This window comes from Phoenix dactylifera, chromosome 10, assembly GCF_051530095.1.
Source record: "Phoenix dactylifera cultivar Ajwa chromosome 10, Ajwa_hap1_PhDact_Kaust_v1.1, whole genome shotgun sequence".
Classification (NCBI taxonomy): Eukaryota; Viridiplantae; Streptophyta; class Magnoliopsida; order Arecales; family Arecaceae; genus Phoenix; species Phoenix dactylifera.
In genome coordinates this window covers 29,882,119-29,903,826 of record NC_143199.1, presented here as the reverse complement: position 1 = coordinate 29,903,826, position 21,708 = coordinate 29,882,119, and the positions used below count along the sequence as shown (strand labels likewise).

The following is a 21,708-nucleotide window of genomic DNA, read 5'->3' as shown; positions in this document are numbered from 1 at the left end:
CTTGATCAATTTGCCAGCTAGCAGCTCACACGATGGATGTGAATGCTCATACGCGATCGATGTGAATGCGGCTAATAAAATTAGAAAAAAAATATTATACAACGATTTATGCACGGATATGTGGTTCATCTAAATAAAATCCTCAGAATGATGAGCCGCAAAAGAAGCAATTTTATTTACAGTACTATTTACCTCTCTGTAGACATATATAATATGACAGAAGCCACACTTTTTCAGGAATTTGTGAATGTTGTGGAGCAGCGGCCCTTCACTGGTAATGCATTTTCGACTTCGGGCCTTCTTGATTACCGTAGCCGAATCATCTAGAATGCGCCGCCCCGTGAAGTCCTGCAAGCACGCACGGCTTTTGTTAATTAGAAAGAAAATAATATTCGTCCCCCTGAAGTGTCACCGAATGCTGCTAAAGCCGATTTTGGAGGGCTTCCTACCCTCAAAGTTCGCACGAAAACCGGGTTGGAGCTTTCGGGGGATGATCTGGGGGACTCGTTGAGGAATTGGGAAAGGACGACGACACGTACCGCACAGCACACGCGGCGAAGCGAGCGGTGCGCTAGCGTTTTTTTTTTTTGGGCCGTGGACTAAAAGTGGGTCCCACAATCAACGGTGGATACTATCCAGTTCCGCAACGTTGATTAGTGGGGTCCATTCGAAAAGGACGGGCGATGATTTAAGTGTAAGAATTGGACGGGTGCCAAGGCTTGTAGAGGATCCGAACTCGCTGGCCGGGAAGGCTCGGCCGCCGTCTCCTTCCCCGAGACTGCCTCTCATTTTACGATTCTCCCCGTCAGCTCAAAAACCGGAATAAAAAAAAAAGGAATAGAGGGAGAATAAATGGGGAATAGAGGCGCCACTTGTGTTCTAAGCCAGAAGAAAACGAAGCAAAAGGGAAACTGATTCCAGAGTGGAAACGGAGTTCCTTCCACCCTTGAATAAATCTTAAAGCGCTCGGTTTGCTCCCCTTTATTTCCCTGTCGCCTTTATCTCGTTAACTCTCTCTTGTCCTTATTCTTCTTCTGTTCTTGGAGTCTCTGTGCTTCTGATTGTCTCCATTTCTTTTTTTTTTTTTTTTTGGTAAATAATCCATTTCTTTATTGGAGTCCTGGTGTGGTGTCTTGTGGGAATAAATTGTCTTAGTTTTGGGGGGCATTTGGAGATATTGGGAGAGAGGAGCGTGGGGAAGCATTGATGGAGTGGGGCGGAGCTTTCTAAATCGGGAAGGGAGGAGGGGTGCAAGCGAATTCTAGCGAATCTCCAATTCCACGTTAGAATAAATATAACAAGAGGTCACCATGGGTGACCCATAGATTTTTACCGTCTTCGCTTCCTTCTTCTTCTTTTCTCCATCTCCAAAGGGTCAGAAACAACGAGAGGTTTCAGAAAGATAACACCTTTGTTTCTTGTACTTAGAAAGTTTGCTCCTTTCTTCTTCTTTCTTCTTATTCTCAGCTGTTCCTCTTTTTATTCTTCCAAGTAGTGTGCTTTTCTTGATCTTCCTCTTCCTCCTCCTCCTCCTCCTCCTCCTCCTCCTCCTCCTCCTTTGGTGGAAATAGTCATATTTTTGTCTGATTTTATATGGAGAGGTGTTGATACTGGTATTTGGATAATAAATTAGAGAAAGGGAGAAGTAGGGCGGAAAGGAATCCAAATATCAGTACTGTAATAAAAAAGGGATGGCGGCCGTTCGTCGAAGGCACTCCAATCTCCAGAGCTTCCTCACCCGCACCACCCCTTCCGTGCCGTCGCATTCTCTCCCAAAGGTGCCTCTTTTTTTAATATATTTTCTTTTATTTTTATTTCGATATTATATTGTATAAATTGGTTGATTACGATTTTGAGTTGATTATCTCGTATGTTGGTCAAAATTTGTTTTTTTCTTTTTTTTTCCTTCTTTCTAATCCGTAGTGGTGCCACACTGTTGCTTAATTTATTCAAGTTTCTGATTTGATTTTGTAGATCTTTTGTTGCTTCTTTCACTCTGTAAAATTTTCTTTTGTTAATTTTCATCAAACGGTTTTTCTTTTTTTAATTGATTCTGTGTATTTATGATGTGTAGAACTAAAATTTCTATCTTTATCTTTTAGGTGTTTCTATCTATGTATATGAAATGGATTTGAAAAGATATGCAGATGGATTGGAATGTGGATTTTGGAAATGGATATCCCTTTTTGTTGGTTTTTTGCATACTTTCAGATCCTTTGGTGCTATGTAGACATGTAGTCATGCTTGCTTTAAAGTTTCCCTTTTTGTCGGTATAGATGGTAAGCTACAATTAAATTATATGGAAGACCCTCTTGTTTGGAAACCTTAAAAGATTTGTAGATTTGGATTCATGTCGGTTTGGAGAAAAAAGAAAAGGGAAAAGGCTGATTTTTTTCCCTGACTTCCTTTCGAGCTTATTATATTTGGGAAACTTTAGTTGATAGCTTCCTCTTTTGTGATGTATGAAGGATCGTTTATGTCATTACTTCTTGCTATCCATGTTCCATTTTTCTAACTGAGATATCCTTATCCTTCTCCCATCCCAATGAATATTTTTTTTAGTCCTTTGTTGATAATTTCAGAAAATTCCAATGGTAATTTTAGATTGCATCAGTGCAGACATGCATTCGAGATCTGAACACCCTCTGGCATCCAGTTGGCAAGGACACGGTTGAGTACTTCACTCTCGGAGACCTCTGGGATCAGTATAATGAGTGGAGTGTCTATGGTGCTGGTGTCCCAGTTGTCATCGACAACGGCGAGACTGTAGTCCAGTACTATGTACCTTACCTGTCTGCTATCCAGATTTACACCAGCAAATCTCCTATGGCTTCAAGGTCTCCAATCGGATCCTACCTATGAATTGCACCCTTTGAGATGATACCCATTCTAGGCAACTCTAGGCTAAGCTGCATTCTGGTTTTCTTATAGGAACATGCTGGAAGAGAGTGAGAGTGATTCTTTCAGCGATGACAGTGAGAGTGAGAAGCTATCTAGGTCATGGGATGCTGTATCAGATGACTCAGTCTTCGACCAGGATGCTTCATGGCCAACAAGGGAAAACCTAGGTCATCTACGCTTTCAGTATATTGAGTATGATGCTCCATATAGAAGACTGCCACTGATGGACAAGGTACAGATTGTTTTGCCAAGATTATCTATTTGATTTAATTCCATGACTTTTGTTTTTGACAAGTTTACATCTAAAAAACATATTGAAATATATTTTCTGCATCTTTTTTTTTTTTTTTTCTAACTATACTATTGATTAGGTAACTGAGCTGGCTCGGAGTTATCCAGGTTTGATGACCCTTAAGAGTGTGGAACTATCACCTGCTAGCTGGATGTCAGTTGCATGGTATGCCCATATTTTCTTCATTCTTCTTCATATTTTTTCTTTCTTTTTGAACTTTGGAGATACTAGAAAAAATTGTGAAAATGATGGGCTACAGAAGTCATTCTGAAATCCATGGCTGAGGTAGAAATGCCTTCTGATTTTTATGGCAACGAAATAATGGTCACTGATAACATACCATGGAAGCTGTATTAGGAGTATTTCACTTTGTTGCCTTTAGAAGATATGGGAAATTACTAAGCATATGTTTTTCTAGAACTTTTAGAAGGGATTTGATTGATAAGAAATGTAGGATTTTATTTTCTTATTATGTAATGATTGCTTTCATGAAAGTCAGTTTAGCATGTGAATTTGTTGATTTCTAATCTGTTTGTTTATTTTTTTGACAGGTACCCTATTTATCACATTCCAACTCATACAAGTGTCAAAGATTTGTCTGCATGCTTTCTAACTTATCATACCATCTCCTCAGCTTTTCAAGGTACGTGTGCATGTTGCAGGAAAGAAGCAAGTGAAAATGGAAAGTTGTGCATTTGTTTTCCTTATTACCTCATGATATCACTCTTTTTTCATTTAGTTTTTGTCAATCACTCTTTTGTTCTTGTGGCTGTTCCATTGATTTGGAGGGAGTAAATTTCTCCATCATTTTAAAGTTCTATTCTTCGTGATTTCCTGCATGTGTATGATCATGTAGAACTTAGTGTTTGTTCTAGTTACGGTTTAAGATGGGTCCAATTTTTTGTGACCCACAATCTATCCTATAGGGCAACCGGAAGCTGATTCAATATTTTTATTCAGGTTATTCATGAGTTGTTCCTCTCTTAGGCAATTTTCATTTTTCATTTTTTAGTCACATTTAGTTTTTGCAAAACAAATTGTGAATCATATGTATTATCTGTCAACCCCTTGCCTAATTTATTGGTAACACATGCTGCTTCCTAGATGGAATGTAATGGGTTTGAATTTTTGAATGCTCGTTAGGACAAGCTAAAAGAAAAAGTAACTATGATGGTTATCTTTGGAGATGTTTGAAAAAATGCATTTGACCGAGTTGAAATTGGAAATAGCCCCCAACTCATGGGGGGCGGGGGTGGGCAAGTTCACACGGATCTTTTTTTTAGAAATAAATTCTCAAAGCATTTTGAATAGTATTTTGCTCGATATTTATACAAAATCCATGCCACTGAAATTTTTTTAAAAAAATATAAAAAGATGACCTTCCGTTGTCCAAGGGATTCATGATTTGCTACGAAGAAACCCTTTAAGTTAGATATGTTAACACACCACAAAACTTAAATATCTATAAGAGGCTGGCATCATGAACTAAATAATGATCCATCATGTTTTTGACATTTATGACTCATTTTCTACCTAATGTCAACAATATTTAGAGTTAATTATGCGTACTAAACATGCCTGCTATAATATGTGAAAGCCAAATTAGTAGGTAGGAAAGCCTACCTTATAGGTCTTGTAGTATAAGAACGTGAAACCTAGAAGCCAGGCCCCAAAGTATTTGAATGCAAGAGTTTTGCTGAAAGAGGAAAAAGGAAACATGTGACATTAGGAATCACATTCATCTTTAAGACACATGTAATAAGCCAAAGTCAAATTGTAACAATCCCGTGTCATTTGTTCATCGAATGTAGGCTCTGTGACAGAATAAAGTTAAATATCTATAGGTGCCCTTGTTCTATGATAGACATAATATAGGCATTCTGAAATCTTTCCGATCTTACAACCTACAAACCTTTGGGTAACTTCGCAGTCTGCATATGCATACAGTCGGTTATGTATTAAGTAAATTCATTGCCAACTAAACAATACGGAATGGAGTAGTGATCTGTTACATATAGAAGGAAAGAGGGCTAGAGGTAGACTAAAAGTCACATGGGATAAAATAGCAAGGAAGGACTTCATATCTCTGCATCTTTCAGAAAGTGTAGCCCTAGATATAGTGAAATGGAGGAAAAGGATTCATGTAGCTGATCTCAAATAGTTTGGGATTAAGGCTTAATTGAGTTGAGTTGTATTGCCAACTAAACAGTATCAAATCTAAACATGTCATATATTAAATGAATTCATTAAAATCTCCTTATCTACAGAATAAGCAGTTTCAAAATAAAGCTCTCATTTGAAGAATAGCTCAAATAGCCATACTGTATAGTATTGCAATTTTCATAGTCACATATTATGAGACTTGAAGGGCATGTCCAAACTCATTTTTTTCTTTAGGGAGATGCTCTCGTGGGTTTGCATTGAGGTGCTTGAACAAGATCTGAAATTTTAGGTTTGGAGAATGTTTGGACCTTGAGGCTAACACATTTTAGCATTTTTGCCTCAAATGTTTTCAAATATGAAAGCTATAGTTGGAAAAATAGCAGTCCTAAACCTACATTATGTGTGTGGGTGAAGGCCACCTTCGCAGGTTGGCCCTGGGGATATTAGACATGGAGCCCCATTAAGAGTTATACTTGATATTCTTATTTTTTATGTTTAAATTATTTAATATATCTTTCCCTATGAAGGTATATATCTTGATAGAATTTTTTGTATAACTTATCACCTTTTTATGTTTTTAAGAAAATGAATTTTGAAGATAATGAAGTTTCATATCAATAACTGTGTAAAAATATTGCTATTATCTCTTTTATGCTATACCAGATATATTCAATGAGATGTCCAGATATCTTGAACAATTTGCATGAATTCTATCAAATTCAAATATGCAAGTAATATCTTGTTACAACTGAAGCCATGAATAATTGCATACATAAAAGCTTCAACTTTATACGTGGCATTTGTTTTATCTTCTAAAGGGACTTGATATGTGGCATATGTTTTATCTTCTAGAGGTTCTTGAAACATCTTTTTTCAATATATTGTATTGACTCACGGCTTTGGGGCAGTACTGTTTCGTGTTTAAACTTATTCACTTTCTCCATCTATTCTACAAATCAATTGTTACTTCCCACATATCATGCTTTCTGAGACGTTTCATGTAGATTTTGGACTGACACCACAACTTAACATTTGTCACATTGCAAACTACATTACTTAAATATCAAATGCATTCATCATAGGAAGCCAAACACTAACCAAGCTGCCATAAAGGCTGTCTGGTATTCTCCTGAGACCTGACAGCATGGTTCTTTGTTTTAATCTGTCTGTTAAGAACAAAGATGACAAAGAGATGGTATAATGCTTTGGTACTGAAGGAATATTATGGACCTAGGCACTGTGAAACGTGACTACTGCTGTCCTTTCTTTAGTACCTTTTATGTTTGTTGGTTATCGTATTAATTCGGCAGTTATAGGTAGCAAAAGAATAAAGGAAGGTATTTAAGTCTTTGAATATATGATTCGTGGGATGTTGGATTATTTCTTACAAAGTCAGAATTCACATTAAGGAAAGTCCTAACGATAGTGGTATTGTTTGGGAGTCATAATGTGTCTGACACCAGTTCCCACAGCAATGCCCTCAAGAACAGTTGAATAACATTGGGGGCTTTAAGTTGTTAAGCAGTAAGGTGGCATGTTATCTTCACAATGCAACAGCGATGACAGGATATGGTGCCAGTGTCACATTTACAGTTCAAAAGGTTTTTTATTTCTATTTCCAGAATAGATCGCATTTGAGCAGTCTCCATGGATAAGGGAAATATCATTTTACACAGCACAATACATCTCTGTTTTATGTAGAAAATTAACCCTCAGTCTAGTCCGCATGCCGAATATTCATATTATTTTCATACTATACATGTTTCCAGGATTTTATACTGAGAAGTAGCATTTGTATGATATGAAGTCACTCTCGAAACTTCAGTCACTGTCCTTCTACATTCATATAATAACATTTATCAGGTTTCTCAATCTTGGGATATATAAATTCACCTGCATATCTGATGCAATTAAGATCTAGTCTTTTCTGTATTAATGATTTGTTTCTATAACTATTTGTAATCCTTATGCACAGAAAGAGCAAAACCTAGTTTTGTAACAATCGTTGTGATATATGGATTTGACTGTACTGTGTGGAGTCAAATCCCCAAGCAAAGTTGAACATATCTGTTTACTTATAGAAGTGCTTCTTATATAGTTGACTTTTATGCATGTCATGTTGCGTAACTGCCCCTCTAACAGTTTCAAAATTTTTCCTTGTTTGCTGTTCTCTGCTGGCTCTAGCCTGCATTCAAAATTCTAATACTGCCACTCACCTCTTAATGCACTGTTTCGCTGTGGGACTTTTGCAGATAATTTGACCGGAGATGTGGAGAAACGTGTACATTGTACTGCAGGAAATGGAATTGAACAAAAGGAACAGAGCAACCGCATCACTCTTTCTTCCTTTGGACTGGCCACTTACAAAGTACAGGGGAGTATCTGGACAAATCCTGCATGTTTAGACCATGAAAAGATCAGGAACCTCCACAGTGCTGCAGCCTCCTGGTTGAGGCAGCTTGGTGTTCATCACCATGACTTCGACTTCTTTGTTACTCACTGATGTAAATAGTTTTCACTTCCATTTTTCCTAGTGAGCTGCTGCATGCCGCGGTAATGTTGCCCTGCTAAAGTTTGGAGAACTCTACTAAGGGTGAAACTCTAGCTTCTGAGTAGGTTGAAGGGTTATGGTGGAAAAAAAATCAGTGCTGTTTTAGTTAAAATGTGTTGATGGTGCACAGAACTGAAAGTAGGTTTTGGTTATGAACTTTCCCTATTTGAGAGATCATGAGTTTTAACATTTTGGTGCATTAACCTTTTATTGACGGTTTTCCTTGTTGTATTTGGGATGTATAGACAAAAAAAAAGGATTCTTGTATGTCTGGCTTTGTCATATATATACTCTTGGATTACTATCTTTCATGCGTTTTTTACATGAAATTGAGGGACAGGAATGAATGGAAGGTGGGATATGCCTCTGTGTCAGCATTGACGACCCTTTTCCTCCCATTTCAGTTTTTCTATTTTCTCACTTCGACAGCAACCAAAGCTTTTGAATCTCCTGTTGCTGTTTAACTTTTGTGGCAAACCTTCATGGAAGAAGGTGATTTTCTTTTGCTTGGATGTTAGATTCTTGTTAGAGCTGCTCTTTGAAAATCCATTTCTGTAGCATCCCTTTGTGGAGGGCTTACTTCTAGGCGGTGGAAAAATCTTCTTGTGCATTAGTGTTGTTTGGAACTGAAACACATGGTAATTGGCTGATGAAGAATACCAATTAATGTGCTCGTTATCTGGTGTATTTGAATATTTTACAAGTTCTTTGGTTAAGGTAGGCTGGCTGAGAGCAATCTTGCACCATTTTGGAAAACCAAAGTTTTAGACAGCATTTATTCTAACTCCTCAAAAATGTAGTTCTCTTTGTCACCTAATCTGGAAGCTGCTGCTTATTCTTAACCACTCACACGTAAGTAATTTGAAGGTTCTCTCCAGACATAGCTGAAGGCACATATGCTCATAATGGTTGCTTGGATTGGAGATCATGAGGTTGGAATTATTTCCTTTTGGAAATTCTCTTTACGAGTGATTCTAGCTCCAAGCCTCTGTTCACCACTAAGTCTTTTAATGGACAAGATTACAGTAGATGGTAGGATGAAAACAACACTCTTCTACCTAGTTTCTATGATAAAGAACTTTGAATTGGTGTTTTTCATAGAAGTGTGAGAGCTTGTAAGGAAATGGAAAGAAGGAACTCCTTTCTTCTTCACAACTAAGAGGCGTTTTACAGTTTTAGACGCTTGGTTGGATTAGGATATCTCGAACAGAATCTTCCTTGCCATTTGCTTGTTCTTGAAAATAAAGGAAACCAAGTAAGGGAACATCATCCCTCTTAACACTAGTGGTTATGTCGCTTAGTTTGAAAAATAAGTAAAACATTTTCATACCGCATATTCCACCATTAAGGAATGGTCTCACATCAGATGGCTTAGGATTTCTCATATACTCATGGACCTATTCACCTATTAGCTTAAACTTTTAAATTAGAGTTTAGCCATTCCTCTTAGCTACCATTGCATCCATACATTTACTAATCTACGTGTTAATTGAGTTTAAATCCTATCTTGTTTCAGGGACTATCTATACCTATTAGGCAGAGGAGAGATAAAACTAAACCCCTCTCCAAAATCCAGAAAATTAGAAAGAAAATTGTGGAAAAATCATCTGATATATCCATAATTTTTTAAAAAATAAAAGTTATCTAGATATGTTAAAGTTATCCAAATATATTACAAAATATCTAAACGTTAGAAATCATCATGCATAGAAAAAAATATTTTAGGAGGCTATGCATGTTTAAATATGTTAGAAATCATTGCACATAGAAAAGAAATATTTTAGGAAACCAAGTGAATCTAAATTTTTTAGATATCACCACGCATAGGTAGGAAGCGAAATCTTTCTCAACCAAAATAACGAAAAGAGATCTTTATTTGCTAAGAAGAGTGTGAGGAGAAAAAAATCAAATCTATCGAATTCTCCATTTTTCACAGCGTCCATGTAACTATGAAGTTTTTTTTTGTTAATATATGTTCTATCCCATGCGTTATAATTCAATTTAGGAATAATAGATTTAACAGGATTTGGTGAAATTTTATAGGATGGGTCTAAGCTATTTATAGTATCCATATTTTAATAACATCCATGCACATTCTAGAACCTACCACTATTGTACCAACTTTATGTCTAGCAAAAATAATTCTGGTCTAAACTATCTTTCAAGCTAACCACTCAAAGAATTGAACTTGACTCAAGCTTAGCTTACCCAAAAAAAAAAGTATAATTTTACATCATAAATTTATAATCAGAATCAAAGTGTATAACATATTTTAACAAAATATCAAATTTATAGTTCATATATTTGAGTATCGAAATATAAAAGTAATCAAATGAGAAGAGTCTCAATCTGAAAGTTAGTTTGTATAATCAATTTCTAATATTGCACAGAAAATAGAATAATAGACTAGCAGGTTTCTTAATGTGAAAACAATTTTAAGATGTAATTTTGAAATCTAGTTTAAAATCTTTTTAGTACAAATACATTCTAGATGTTTGATGAAGTAAATTCTCTAAAGATGATGGTGTTTTTATCATTAGTCAATACTTGTATGTTGAAAACGTATGTAACAATATTTTAAAGTACAAGATTCATTGTACAATATTATTTTGATGGTAAGAAAAGGATCTAATGGTCATCAATATATTCCATTACATAAATTCATGTTTATATTTTTGTTATCTCCTTGCGCATCGTGAGAGTATCATACTTGCTCTTACTAACTAATCCACATGTAATTCGAGTTTAAATCCCACCTTGTTTTAGAGAATCTTCTGTATACATAGAGTGCATTAGGAAGCAATCTAGCCTAGAATGGTAGTAATGTAACTCGGAATCTGTCTCTAGAAAAATTACATTTTTAAGAATCTTGTTTTCATTTATTAGTCAAGGATGTAGGTCAAACTTGGTGGACAAAATGAAGAGGGGCACAAGCCGTTAGTTTGTATTGTCGCGAAAAAAAGGGCTTTTATATACATCCCTACAAATATAGTTTATTGTATATTTATTGTCCAAAATTCTTAATTTATATATACTTCTTAAATAATCTTGTTTTTGAAATAATATTTTTTCCATTGGATTTTTGAATAATTGTATCAATAGAAGGAAACCATTACATTTTTGCATTAATACCCTCACATTCAACATTTAACAACATTGCAAAGAGCTATATGTTTGCATAAGTTATCTTGTTCTTTATAAGCATATCGACCATAACATTTTTGATTATCATATCAATTACTTATATCTTTAATTTATAATCCTCTATTTTTTTATGACATTCTATTTCTATATAACTTTTAATTCGTGTACATTATTTCTAATTTTTATACTTTATATAGTTTTCTTTGTACTTATTATCTATTTTTTTGTTTTATTTTAAATATTTGCAATTTAACATGCCAAGTGGATCCCTATTCATCACTCATTTCACATGTCCCAAAAAGTTGCCAATAACTATGCATGTACATCGTGAAGCTAACGGGACGGCCGACTGGGTGACAGCATACGTAGCGAGCCACTCTGGAGGCATCCTATGAATTAGGGAGGGAGGGATGCCTGGAGCATTTTGGGACATTTTGTTTTCTGATTCGATTAGGTATATTTGTATCCGTGTTGTATGAAATGCTTACTTTAGAAAAAAAAAAAAAAAAAAAATGTTGCAAATAAGATTTAGCAAGTTAATGCGATGTCACAAGAGAAGTCACGCAGTTGGTGGCCTTTTGTCTCTACGATTCATCTGGCGTCAGTACTCAGTAGAGAACTTGCAGCCAACATGAAACCAGCACTAAAGGTCAAGTGGCGAGTGGGCCCAACTAACTATTTAAACAAGCTAAAAGCCTGTTTGGTTTAGTGTGAGCGGATCGAATGAGAGCCCGTTTTGGCAAAATGATCTCCACTCCCATTTATTTTCAACAAATATTTGGTGGCTTTTGCTTCCTTTTCCATTAAAAAAAAATCTATCTTCGATTGGGAGAAGTCATTTCGAGCTAATTTTTTATTTGACGAGCCATTTTAAAATTCTAATTTGGCTTCACTTCGAGCCAATCAAATATCGGAAATGGACTGCTTGTGAGCTGGAGCCGACAAGGCACCCAAACAACCGCTAAATTAGCTATGCGGTCTAACTTTTATGGCTAAATTTGGTGAGATTCCCAGTTAGCAATTCTGTCTACTTTTTTTTTTTGTTTTGCTAAAACTATTAAATCTTTCCTCATCCAGTGATGAAATTTTTAGTTAGGTTAGATGGGCCGCTAGGCCGATAGACCACGAACCAACGTATAAAAATATATCTATATTATTTTTTTATTTATTTTTGTATGTATTGATTTATGATTGGATTGATGTATTATCGAGCTGAAATCGAACTGGATGCTACTATATCCATATTTGTATTTATTTTGTGGATACACATACTAATATTAGTCAAATGTAGAAATTTATATTTATATTTATTTTAAATGAACACATATACAAATCCGATATCAGAAATATGAATATAAATATAAATATAAATTAGATAACTAATCTATAAGATCATAAAATCAAAGATATTACTGAGTGAATGATAAATCAAATTAATAGTAAGTTAATACGATTATTTATTTTTATACGTAATATATAAAATTAAATAAAATTATAAATAAAATTAGATATTCAGATATAAATAAAATAATTATTTATTTATAATTATATTTGTTAATAAATATAAATATAAATATAGATATTGCTTAAATTTTCATCCACGAATGGTTTTGGATACGATCAACCTTTGTCCCTAAATCTAAAAGATCTGATCCGATTAAATCTAAAAGATCTCCTCCCCTCAAGCTACGCACTCAAGATATGGTCGGTACCAGTCAGGTTCTAACATCATCACGTAGAGGACTCCACAAGGGAAGTTTCGCCCTTCAACAAGCGTCAAAGTGAGATCAGAAAAGAAGGACATTAATGAGGACTGAAGCAGCAAGTTGTGTCCTAAGCTGTCATCACTCATGCTTTCAAGTTTAGGTATAATTTTAGCACCAGACGTGACATTAATGTGGAGGTCTGGCCCACTTCCATTTGCGAATTGCGAGCGGGGCGGTCCGGTGACAGAATCAGCGGGCCCGCACCCGGTTTGCGACTTCGGGTCTCTGACCCAGCATCACATGCCGGCATCCCGCGGGGGCCCCACCGCTTCGGGAAGGACCCGAATTTTGTGGTTTCCAAAAATGATAGAGAGGGAAACGAACTTTTAGCCCTTTGGGAACAACGCCGGCGGTCACGATCGCGCTCAAATCCGCCGTCCACGTGGTGACTGGGGAGGCGGGGTCGCGTTTTAGCCCCGCCGGCGTCTTACTTTCGGTCCACCGAGCTTCCTTCGCTGAGAGTTCGGTGGGCGAAAAAGGAGAAGAAAGGTAGGTTCCACTTCGCCACCCACCCCACTTTTCCTTCCTTCTAGAACAAAAAGAAATATCTCTCTCTCTCTCTCTCTATAAAATTTAGCTGAGATCTATTGATCTCGCGAATCGCGCAAAGCCTCCTCTTTCGATCTCTTTATTAGGGTATCTGATGTCAAACCACTTTGAGTTTTCGTTTCCTCTGTTCGATAGGGGACAGAAAGATTGGTTTTTTTAGGGTTTTTGGTTGAGGGCATTAGGGTTTTTGGGTGGCAGGAGGGATGGCGAACATCGACATAGCGGGGATCGTGAAGGACCTGCCGAACGATGGGCGGGTGCCGAAGACGAAGATCGTGTGTACGCTGGGCCCCGCGTCGAGGACGGTCCCGATGCTGGAGAAGTTGCTGAGGGCCGGAATGAACGTGGCCAGGTTCAACTTTAGCCATGGGAGCCACGAGTACCATCAGGAGACGCTGGATAATCTCAGGATCGCCATGCAGAACACCCAGATTCTCTGCGCCGTCATGCTCGACACCAAGGTCTGATTTTGGCACCCGACATCCTGTCATTTCCTTCAACCGACCGGGTTGTATGCTTTTTTGCTTGCAATTGGGTGGTTTTGGAACTCTGGATTGGGTTGGTATTTAGAAAAGATTTAATACGTTCGATGATGTTGAAATAGCTCAAGGGTCCTTGAGTTTTCGTTATTCACTTTCAAAGGAAGGTCGTCAGTTTATTTATTGTCAGGTCATCATCATCATCGTCATTGCTTGGCTCGTCATTATTATGCCGTAAACACTGAGTAATGTTAAAGTAGTTAAAACATACCTCAATTCAATTAATAGTGACTTGAGCCATCTTGCTGCTTGAATTAATTTAGCCGCTGACGAGTCTTTTCTTTTTCCCCCGTCTTGGGTTCTAATGAAATTAGACTGGTACCCAATTACATAGAAGTATCATGCTAGTAGATTGATGTCATGATCTCTGTTGATTGAATAGATCTAACTCGTAAGACTCATTGGGATCATCAACCTAGTCGTTGGAATTCATCTTGGGAAATATTTAATTGATTAAACTGAAATATATTTTGATTTATGCTTTCTTGAGCGTCGATGATAGTTGGTATTCTGTGATATCTGGACTACATGAATTTGCATCGTGTGCCTTTTCTTGGGCTTTTGGTTTCAAAACCGTTATGTTTGGTATTTCAGGTTTTCAGGCAGAGTGTTTATGATGTTGGAACTGAACAGCTGACTTATCGAAGTCATCACTTACTCGATACAGTAAACATAGTTTGCAGATTGTAAGTTCGATAAATACATACAGTTGTCCCTCCAAATCATGCTAAGGTGTAACTGGAAGTCAAACTGGTCATGGGCAGTTTGGCCAGGTTGAAGAGGTCTTGTTTGTTTAGATACTCACTTGGCGTCTGGGATTCATATTGAGCTTACTTACTAACAGAGTTAAAGCAGTTATTTCTAATTTTAGCAAATGAAGAAGTTAACCCATTGAAGGAGATGGAAGATGATATGTAGGGCTAAGAAAGTGCAATTCATGAGATTGTTGAGTAATGTGACCCTTTTTCTTCTGGGGATATGAATTTGGAGATGTGTCGATGATTTGGGTGATGAGATGGGTCTCAATTTCACCTTTAATTTAGGACCCAGCATTGGAAAAAGATCTTAACTATGGTAGTATGAATATGTAGGTCAGTGCATTGTGTAACCTTTGCTGGTATGATATTACTTTAGTGTGAATCCATGCAGTTGGAGTGGCGTAAGAACATTGACTAGGATTTTGGGTTGATGTATTGCATGCTGATGACGCGCTGACCTTGCAGAGTATGGTACATTCTGTGCCATGCCAGTACTTGGAGATATGATAGCAGGGTCTGTCTTGGTGTCATTGTAGTAGCAGGGTCAAGGATATGAAGGAGCATAAGTTATAAGAATACCTCATGGCATTGGCTAGAAAGCAACCTAAACTCTCTAAAAAAAAGCTAGAGATTGGAGAAATAGTGTTGATGCATTTTATCTTCTGCTCCTTATTGTAATGTTCTCTCTACATGACTGATATCAGCGTGTATTCTTTGCTCAAGTCTATGCAGATACTATGTATAATGATTGATTAGATATATCTTTTTGGACTTCTTTCTTTTCATATTTTATTTTATTACGTCATATTTGATTCTCTTTTATAGAGTGGCATTTGAGTTCTCTCTTTTACTGTTGGTTTTGACTTGCAAGCAATATATTCACCATTTTCTTAAAAGGAGTAGCTAATCTTCGCCAATCTTTTTTTCACAGTGAAAATTAAAAGAAAGGACCATTATATTCTCTGCTTGTTTTCTTTTGCAGCAAATAAGAATTCAAAATATCTCTGTTGGACTCATTATAGTTGCAGTTTAGTGGGTTACTTGCTGATATTCTTCTCTTTGTACAACCTTTTGCATACATTCTCTCTATGGTGATGACCATCTATAATTGTTCTTCTCATATTTAGGTGCCCTTAGTTTAAGAAATGTGACACCTTGGTTGGAGTTGTTCTTAAATCCTTTTCTGTATAGTTTTTTAGAACTCATCACCTTCCCTAGACAAGAAAAGTCATTGGTTTGAACAATTTGAATCACTTTTAAGCCCATCATTTGACCATGAGTTGCAAGAAACACTCTCACACTTTCCATCTTTGAGAAATCTGCATGATCAGGTATGACTTGTGTTGGAGACTCCTTTGCTTTACCTGGTCTCTATTTGGTCCATTTTGCATGACATGAATCAAGTAATGGATGCGGCTTCACTTTTGTGTTCTTCATCGGCAAGTTCTACTAAGGAATGCTCCATATCCTCTCTACTCTGATGACTGGAGATCCACTAATCAAATGTGCTCTCGTCCATGGGCAAATGGTGTGAATCATGTCTTTGTATAGTTGAAATAATAAGAGGTAGGTGATTATCTTTTCTTTAAAAGTCAAGTTAGGAGCAACTGTAAGCTTCAGAACTACCATTCTCTATTGAAAGTGTGCGTACAACTAGAGAGCAAACTTACAACTTGTTACTCTATTTGTCCCTCTTTGGAGGATTACTCAATATTTTTATTACATCTTCAAATCTCATATTTGGCATGTGATCCTAAATGGCATGCCTCAAATATGGGTGGTGCCCCACTGTGCAATCATCTTCTTTCTCATAACATCATACCATGTGCCCAAAAAAAAATGCATCTTTGATTAATTCATTGTATGTGCTACTTGTGAAACTAGAGGAATAATAGAATGAATGTGATCTACTTAAAATGAAGTGTCATGTATTTACCTTGTACATGCATTTGCCTATTTTGTTTTTCTAACCCTCTATAGGGACCATATTCTGATCTCTAGCTGTTGATATGGGCAACGCCTACTGGTTTCATTGCAGTGAATTGGGCCTTTACCATATAACACCAAAGAACAAGCTGTTATAATTGGATAACTAATTTTAAACATAGGAAACTATCCTCAGATCTAATCTAATCAATTATTTTTCAATGTGAAACTGATAATTGTTAATTTAAGATCATCTATTCTGTTCTTAATGAGAACCATGTTATGGGATCTTTAGGCTCGTGACACTTTCTCATGATCGATGCTGTATCAAAATGCAGGGGAACCATTTTCATAGATATCGAGAAGTCTTGAAATTCTGAATGTACCTCCCCTACTGCCAACCATACTGCCTCATATAGCATGTCATATCAATTACTATATCATAGAGGCGTATCATTTGCTCTGGCAAGCTGTGAGTAGATATGGAGGTGTACTGTTCCACATACTATTTTGTTTGGCACCTGACTGGCATGCCCTTGTACTCCAAGATTTCAAATTGTGGTTCTCGATGGTAACAGTTTGCCTTTTGCAAAAAATTTCAATCAAACTCTTGATCTTTACAGCTCGTTGTGGGTTGACATTTTGATTAATTCCATCATTGGTGCCTGTTGATGATCAAACCATTCAGTGGCTACTGGTGTGCTTTCTCACAAGCTGATTTTCTTCACGAACCTAGATTAGGACACTGCCAACCTTCTTTCTACCGGTTTGAGCTGTTGCTCTTTCAATAATATTACCATTTGCAACATCCTCTTAAAGTAGCCACCTAGGCGATTAAAACAGTTATCATACATTTGGAATATTTGGTTAGTTGCTTCAATTCCTTCATCCACTTTGGAGTTCTGGTGTGCGTAGTTGCATTATGAGTTTTGCCATTCATATTAGTTATTATTGAACTCTTGAACCCAGTTTGATGCAACTTCATCAATTGTTGGTTCCTTAACCTTATGTGGAAGTTGTACCTATGCAAAAAGAAATTATTTGCTATGCAGCCTGTTTAAAAATCCTGTTTAAATCCCATTTCATTTCAATTTTTAATTAAAAGATGAATTAGGATCTTTAGAAAGGTAAAGAAAGGAGGAGCCTGGGATCATTCTTTTATTTTGTTTTAGAAGAGCTATAAACTTATGTTGGATTCCAAGGGTGGAACCAATGAAAGAGTACTTTTCTTTAGGAATCCATCCTCCAGGAAAATACTCTTAATTATGTTCTGAAGTTTTTCTTCAACTCTAACATTTGCAAGCAGCTGCCCTGTTTCTTGGAGGAGCTAGTCATGACCTAATTGGAAAGACTGTATTTCAACACAACTGGTACCTCATAGGACTTTTTTTTTTTAATTTTTATTATTAACTGGGATCTATTATTTGGAAAAAAATAAAAGGAACAATTGGACATGTTTGTAGTGGAATCTTAGTGAACTGGATAATAAGATGACGTCTTTAGATTTTATTTATTTGTTGTATGTTGGTGAGGCATAAAAGAGTATATACAGTGAGGCCATCAATGCTGTATTGATCAGAATGTGCATTTATAACGAAGGTGCAAGGACATGAAAGAAACAAAGATGGAGAAGTTGCAGCTATTGTAGAACTCAGATTGGTGATATTGAGAATGTATTTACCTACAAGAGTTGAGTTGCATCATGAGAATATTTTAATATGTTAAGATTGCTTATTAAAGACATTTGAGGAATTAATCTTGAGTAGAGCAAGTCTTAAGGAGTGTTAATGAGTTTCTAGTTGTGGTGGGTACACAATTCCATCCTCCAGGAAAATACTCATAATTATGTTCTGAAGTTTTTCTTCAACTCTAACATTTGCAAGCAGCTGCCCTGTTTCTTGGAGGAGCTAGTCATGTCCTAATTGGAAAGACTGTATTTCAACACAACTGGTACCTCATAGGACTTTTTTTTTAATTTTTATTATTAACTGGGATCTATTATTTGGAAAAAAATAAAAGGAACAATTGGACATGTTTGTAGTGGAATCTTAGTGAACTGGATAATAAGATGACGTCTTTAGATTTTATTTATTTGTTGTATGTTGGTGAGGCATAAAAGAGTATATACAGTGAGGCCATCAATGCTGTATTGATCAGAATGTGCATTTATAACGAAGGTGCGAGGACATGAAAGAAACAAAGATGGAGAAGTTGCAGCTATGGTAGAACTCAGATTGGTGATATTTAGAATGTATTTACCTACAAGAGTTGAGTTGCATCATGAGAATATTTTAATATGTTAAGATTGCTTATTAAAGACATTTGAGGAATTAATCTTGAGTAGAGCAAGTCTTAAGGAGTGTTAATGAGTTTCTAGTTGTGGTGGGTACACAATTCCAGAGGGGCAGGACTAAGATTCAACCTGTAGTTATTATCTTCATATACTTGGCATAGATGTACTAAGATGCAGTGTTACTTGGTAATATAAGAATATGTGTGAAAATCTTCTGCGTATGAAATGAACCTAACCAGAAAATACATAATAACCCTGCAGAACAACATATTTGGCCTATATATGGATGGTTGATGAGGCTATATAAGGAATGAAAAGGATGCAGTGAAAAGAAAGGAAGTTTCATTGGAGCTGATGAATTGTTTTATTATACATTTGCACTTTTGCAAGTTTTGAAGGCATCTGGAGTGTTTTCTTGTTTGTTTTCCTACACAGTGGTTCTCATGTGAATTATTAAAAAAATGCTTGAAGAAATAGTATTCTTAGGCTGTGCAAAATTGAAGTGGATTCCTCTGCCTAACCCTTTACATTCCACTTTAGATTGTTCTATTTGTTGGACGTCTTTAGATTGTTGTCTTTGTTGGATTTCTTTTTGTTTGAATGCTGGACAGGGTAAGCCATATTGACTTTTATTACCAGAGTCCTTTCTAGCATTTGCACTTTTGTTATTTACCTGCTAGCATTGTTGCAGGGCCCAGAGATTCGTACTGGCTTCCTGAAGGATGGAAAACCTATCCAACTGAAGGAGGGTCAAGAAATTACAATAAGCACTGATTACAGCATTAAGGGCGATAATAACATGATTTCCATGAGTTACAAGAAGCTTCCTGTAGATTTGAAACCTGGAAATACTATATTGTGTGCAGATGGTACCATAACCCTTTCTGTCCTGTCATGTGACCCAGATGCTGGAACTGTGAGATGCCGTTGTCAGAACACTGCTATGTTAGGTGAGAGGAAGAACGTCAATCTGCCAGGTATTGTGGTGGATCTCCCAACATTGACGGAGAAAGATAAAGAAGACGTCCTGGGATGGGGGGTTCCCAACAAAATTGATATGATTGCACTGTCATTTGTGCGCAAGGGGTCCGATCTTGTTCATGTTCGAGAAGTTCTTGGGCCTCATGCAAAACGCATAAAGTTAATGTCAAAGGTATGTATTCTATGTATCATGTATCTATCTATTCTATGTGTGATTGCAATTATCTAATCGATGTATGATATGTATTCTATGTATCGTTTATCTATCTATGTGTTTATCTATCATGTATCTATCTATTCTATCTCTATCTATCTATCTATCTATCGTGTATCTATTTATCTGTCATGTATCTACTTATGCATGTATGTCTTTGTGTGTAGGCTATTGTGTACGTAATTGCAATCATCGTTGCACGTTGCTTCTTGAGCAGTTTGGATAGTTGGTTTTCTTAGGACATCATGTATTGACTTTTGCATGTGTGTATGTAGGCTATTGTGTATGTTGTTAACAAAAATTGCTATTGAACCTTGCTCCTTGAGTAGTTTGCACAGCTGATTTTCTTAGGACACTGTATACTGATGGTTAATGATATGTGAGAGCTCTGAAAATGCTTTTTGGCTTTAGAATTTCATATTGAGAACAAGTTCTGTTAATGACTTGTTGGTCTTTATGCTCTTCTATTGATGTTTGTTTATGCAGGTTGAAAATCAGGAGGGGGTGGTGAACTTTGATGATATCTTGAGGGAGACTGATTTCTTCATGGTTGCTCGTGGTGATCTTGGAATGGAGATACCAGTTGAGAAGATTTTCCTTGCTCAGAAAATGATGATTTACAAATGCAACCTTGTGGGTAAGCCTGTTGTCACCGCCACTCAAATGCTCGAATCGATGATCAAGTCCCCTCGTCCAACACGTGCTGAAGCCACCGACGTTGCCAATGCTGTTCTTGACGGCACCGACTGTGTCATGCTCAGCGGCGAAAGTGCAGCTGGAGCCTACCCTGAGCTGGCAGTAAAAATCATGGCTCGGATTTGTATCGAGGCAGAGTCCTCCCTGGACTACGATGCCATCTTCAAGGAGATGATAAGGTCTGCTCCTCTTCCCATGAGCCCATTGGAGAGCCTGGCATCCTCAGCTGTCCGCACAGCCAACAAGGCCAAGGCTGTGTTGATTGTTGTCTTGACGCGTGGTGGGACCACCGCCAAGCTCGTGGCCAAGTATCGACCTCGAGTTCCAATCCTCTCGGTGGTGGTTCCGGTGCTGACAACGGATTCATTCGATTGGACCGTCAGCGATGAGAGCCCGGCAAGGCTGAGCCTTGTTCACAGGGGTCTCATCCCACTGCTGGCGGAGGGTTCTGCCAAAGCTACTGATTCAGAGTCCACGGAGGTGATCCTGGGGGCTGCACTGAAGTCCGCCATGCAGAAGAGGTTGTGCAAACCGGGCGATTCTGTTGTTGCTCTGCACCGCATTGGCGTCGCTTCCGTCATAAAGATCTGCATTGTGAAATGAATGATGGACGGAAGGAACAAAACTTTCCATTTATAAAGTTGTTCTCGTTTTAAACTGCAGCTGGTGTTGTAGTGATAAAAGTTTTCCCCATGCTCAACCTGCAGTTTGCAGGGAAGATCTTATTATGCATAATGAGCTGGGTGCTGGAGAGGAACTCCATGTCATGTAAGAGCATTTTGTTGGTTGCTATATTTCTAAATGGTCCATGCTTTCAGTTGGGTACAAGCTATTGAAAGTCAACTGCTTATCTTGCTTGTTCTAAAATTCTATTTTTAATTTATCTTTCTTCCTTTTATGTTTTTCTGCTATATATTCATCCATATTTACCTAAC

General features: G+C 37.1%; 2 protein-coding genes across 5 annotated transcripts; both read left to right on the top strand.

Moving 5' to 3' along the window:
* Positions 1–714: 714 nt before the first annotated feature.
* On the top strand, positions 715–8,213 carry LOC103698015 (uncharacterized). 2 transcript variants are annotated; one of them, XM_008779972.6, is made up of 6 exons: positions 715–1,778; positions 2,620–2,837; positions 2,932–3,133; positions 3,273–3,358; positions 3,745–3,836; positions 7,609–8,213. In XM_008779972.6, exons 1-6 carry the CDS (start codon positions 1,692–1,694, stop codon positions 7,857–7,859), a joined length of 936 nt encoding a protein of 311 aa, XP_008778194.2. In that variant the 5' UTR covers positions 715–1,691; the 3' UTR covers positions 7,860–8,213. The 2 variants fall into 2 exon arrangements, with proteins under 2 accessions (XP_008778194.2, XP_088562036.2); XM_088705910.2 differs by having other exon boundaries at positions 722–1,778; positions 2,605–2,837.
* Positions 8,214–13,126: 4,913 nt separating this feature from the next.
* On the top strand, positions 13,127–21,601 carry LOC103697995 (pyruvate kinase, cytosolic isozyme). Of its 3 annotated transcripts, none has more exons than XM_008779948.6 (4): positions 13,127–13,306; positions 13,565–13,827; positions 19,574–20,035; positions 20,564–21,601. In XM_008779948.6, exons 2-4 carry the CDS (start codon positions 13,570–13,572, stop codon positions 21,374–21,376), a joined length of 1,533 nt encoding a protein of 510 aa, XP_008778170.1. In that variant the 5' UTR covers positions 13,127–13,306; positions 13,565–13,569; the 3' UTR covers positions 21,377–21,601. The 3 variants fall into 3 exon arrangements, with proteins under 3 accessions (XP_008778170.1, XP_008778175.1, XP_017696613.1); XM_008779953.5 differs by having other exon boundaries at positions 13,258–13,453; XM_017841124.5 differs by lacking the exon at positions 13,127–13,306 and having other exon boundaries at positions 13,324–13,827.
* Positions 21,602–21,708: the final 107 nt, after the last annotated feature.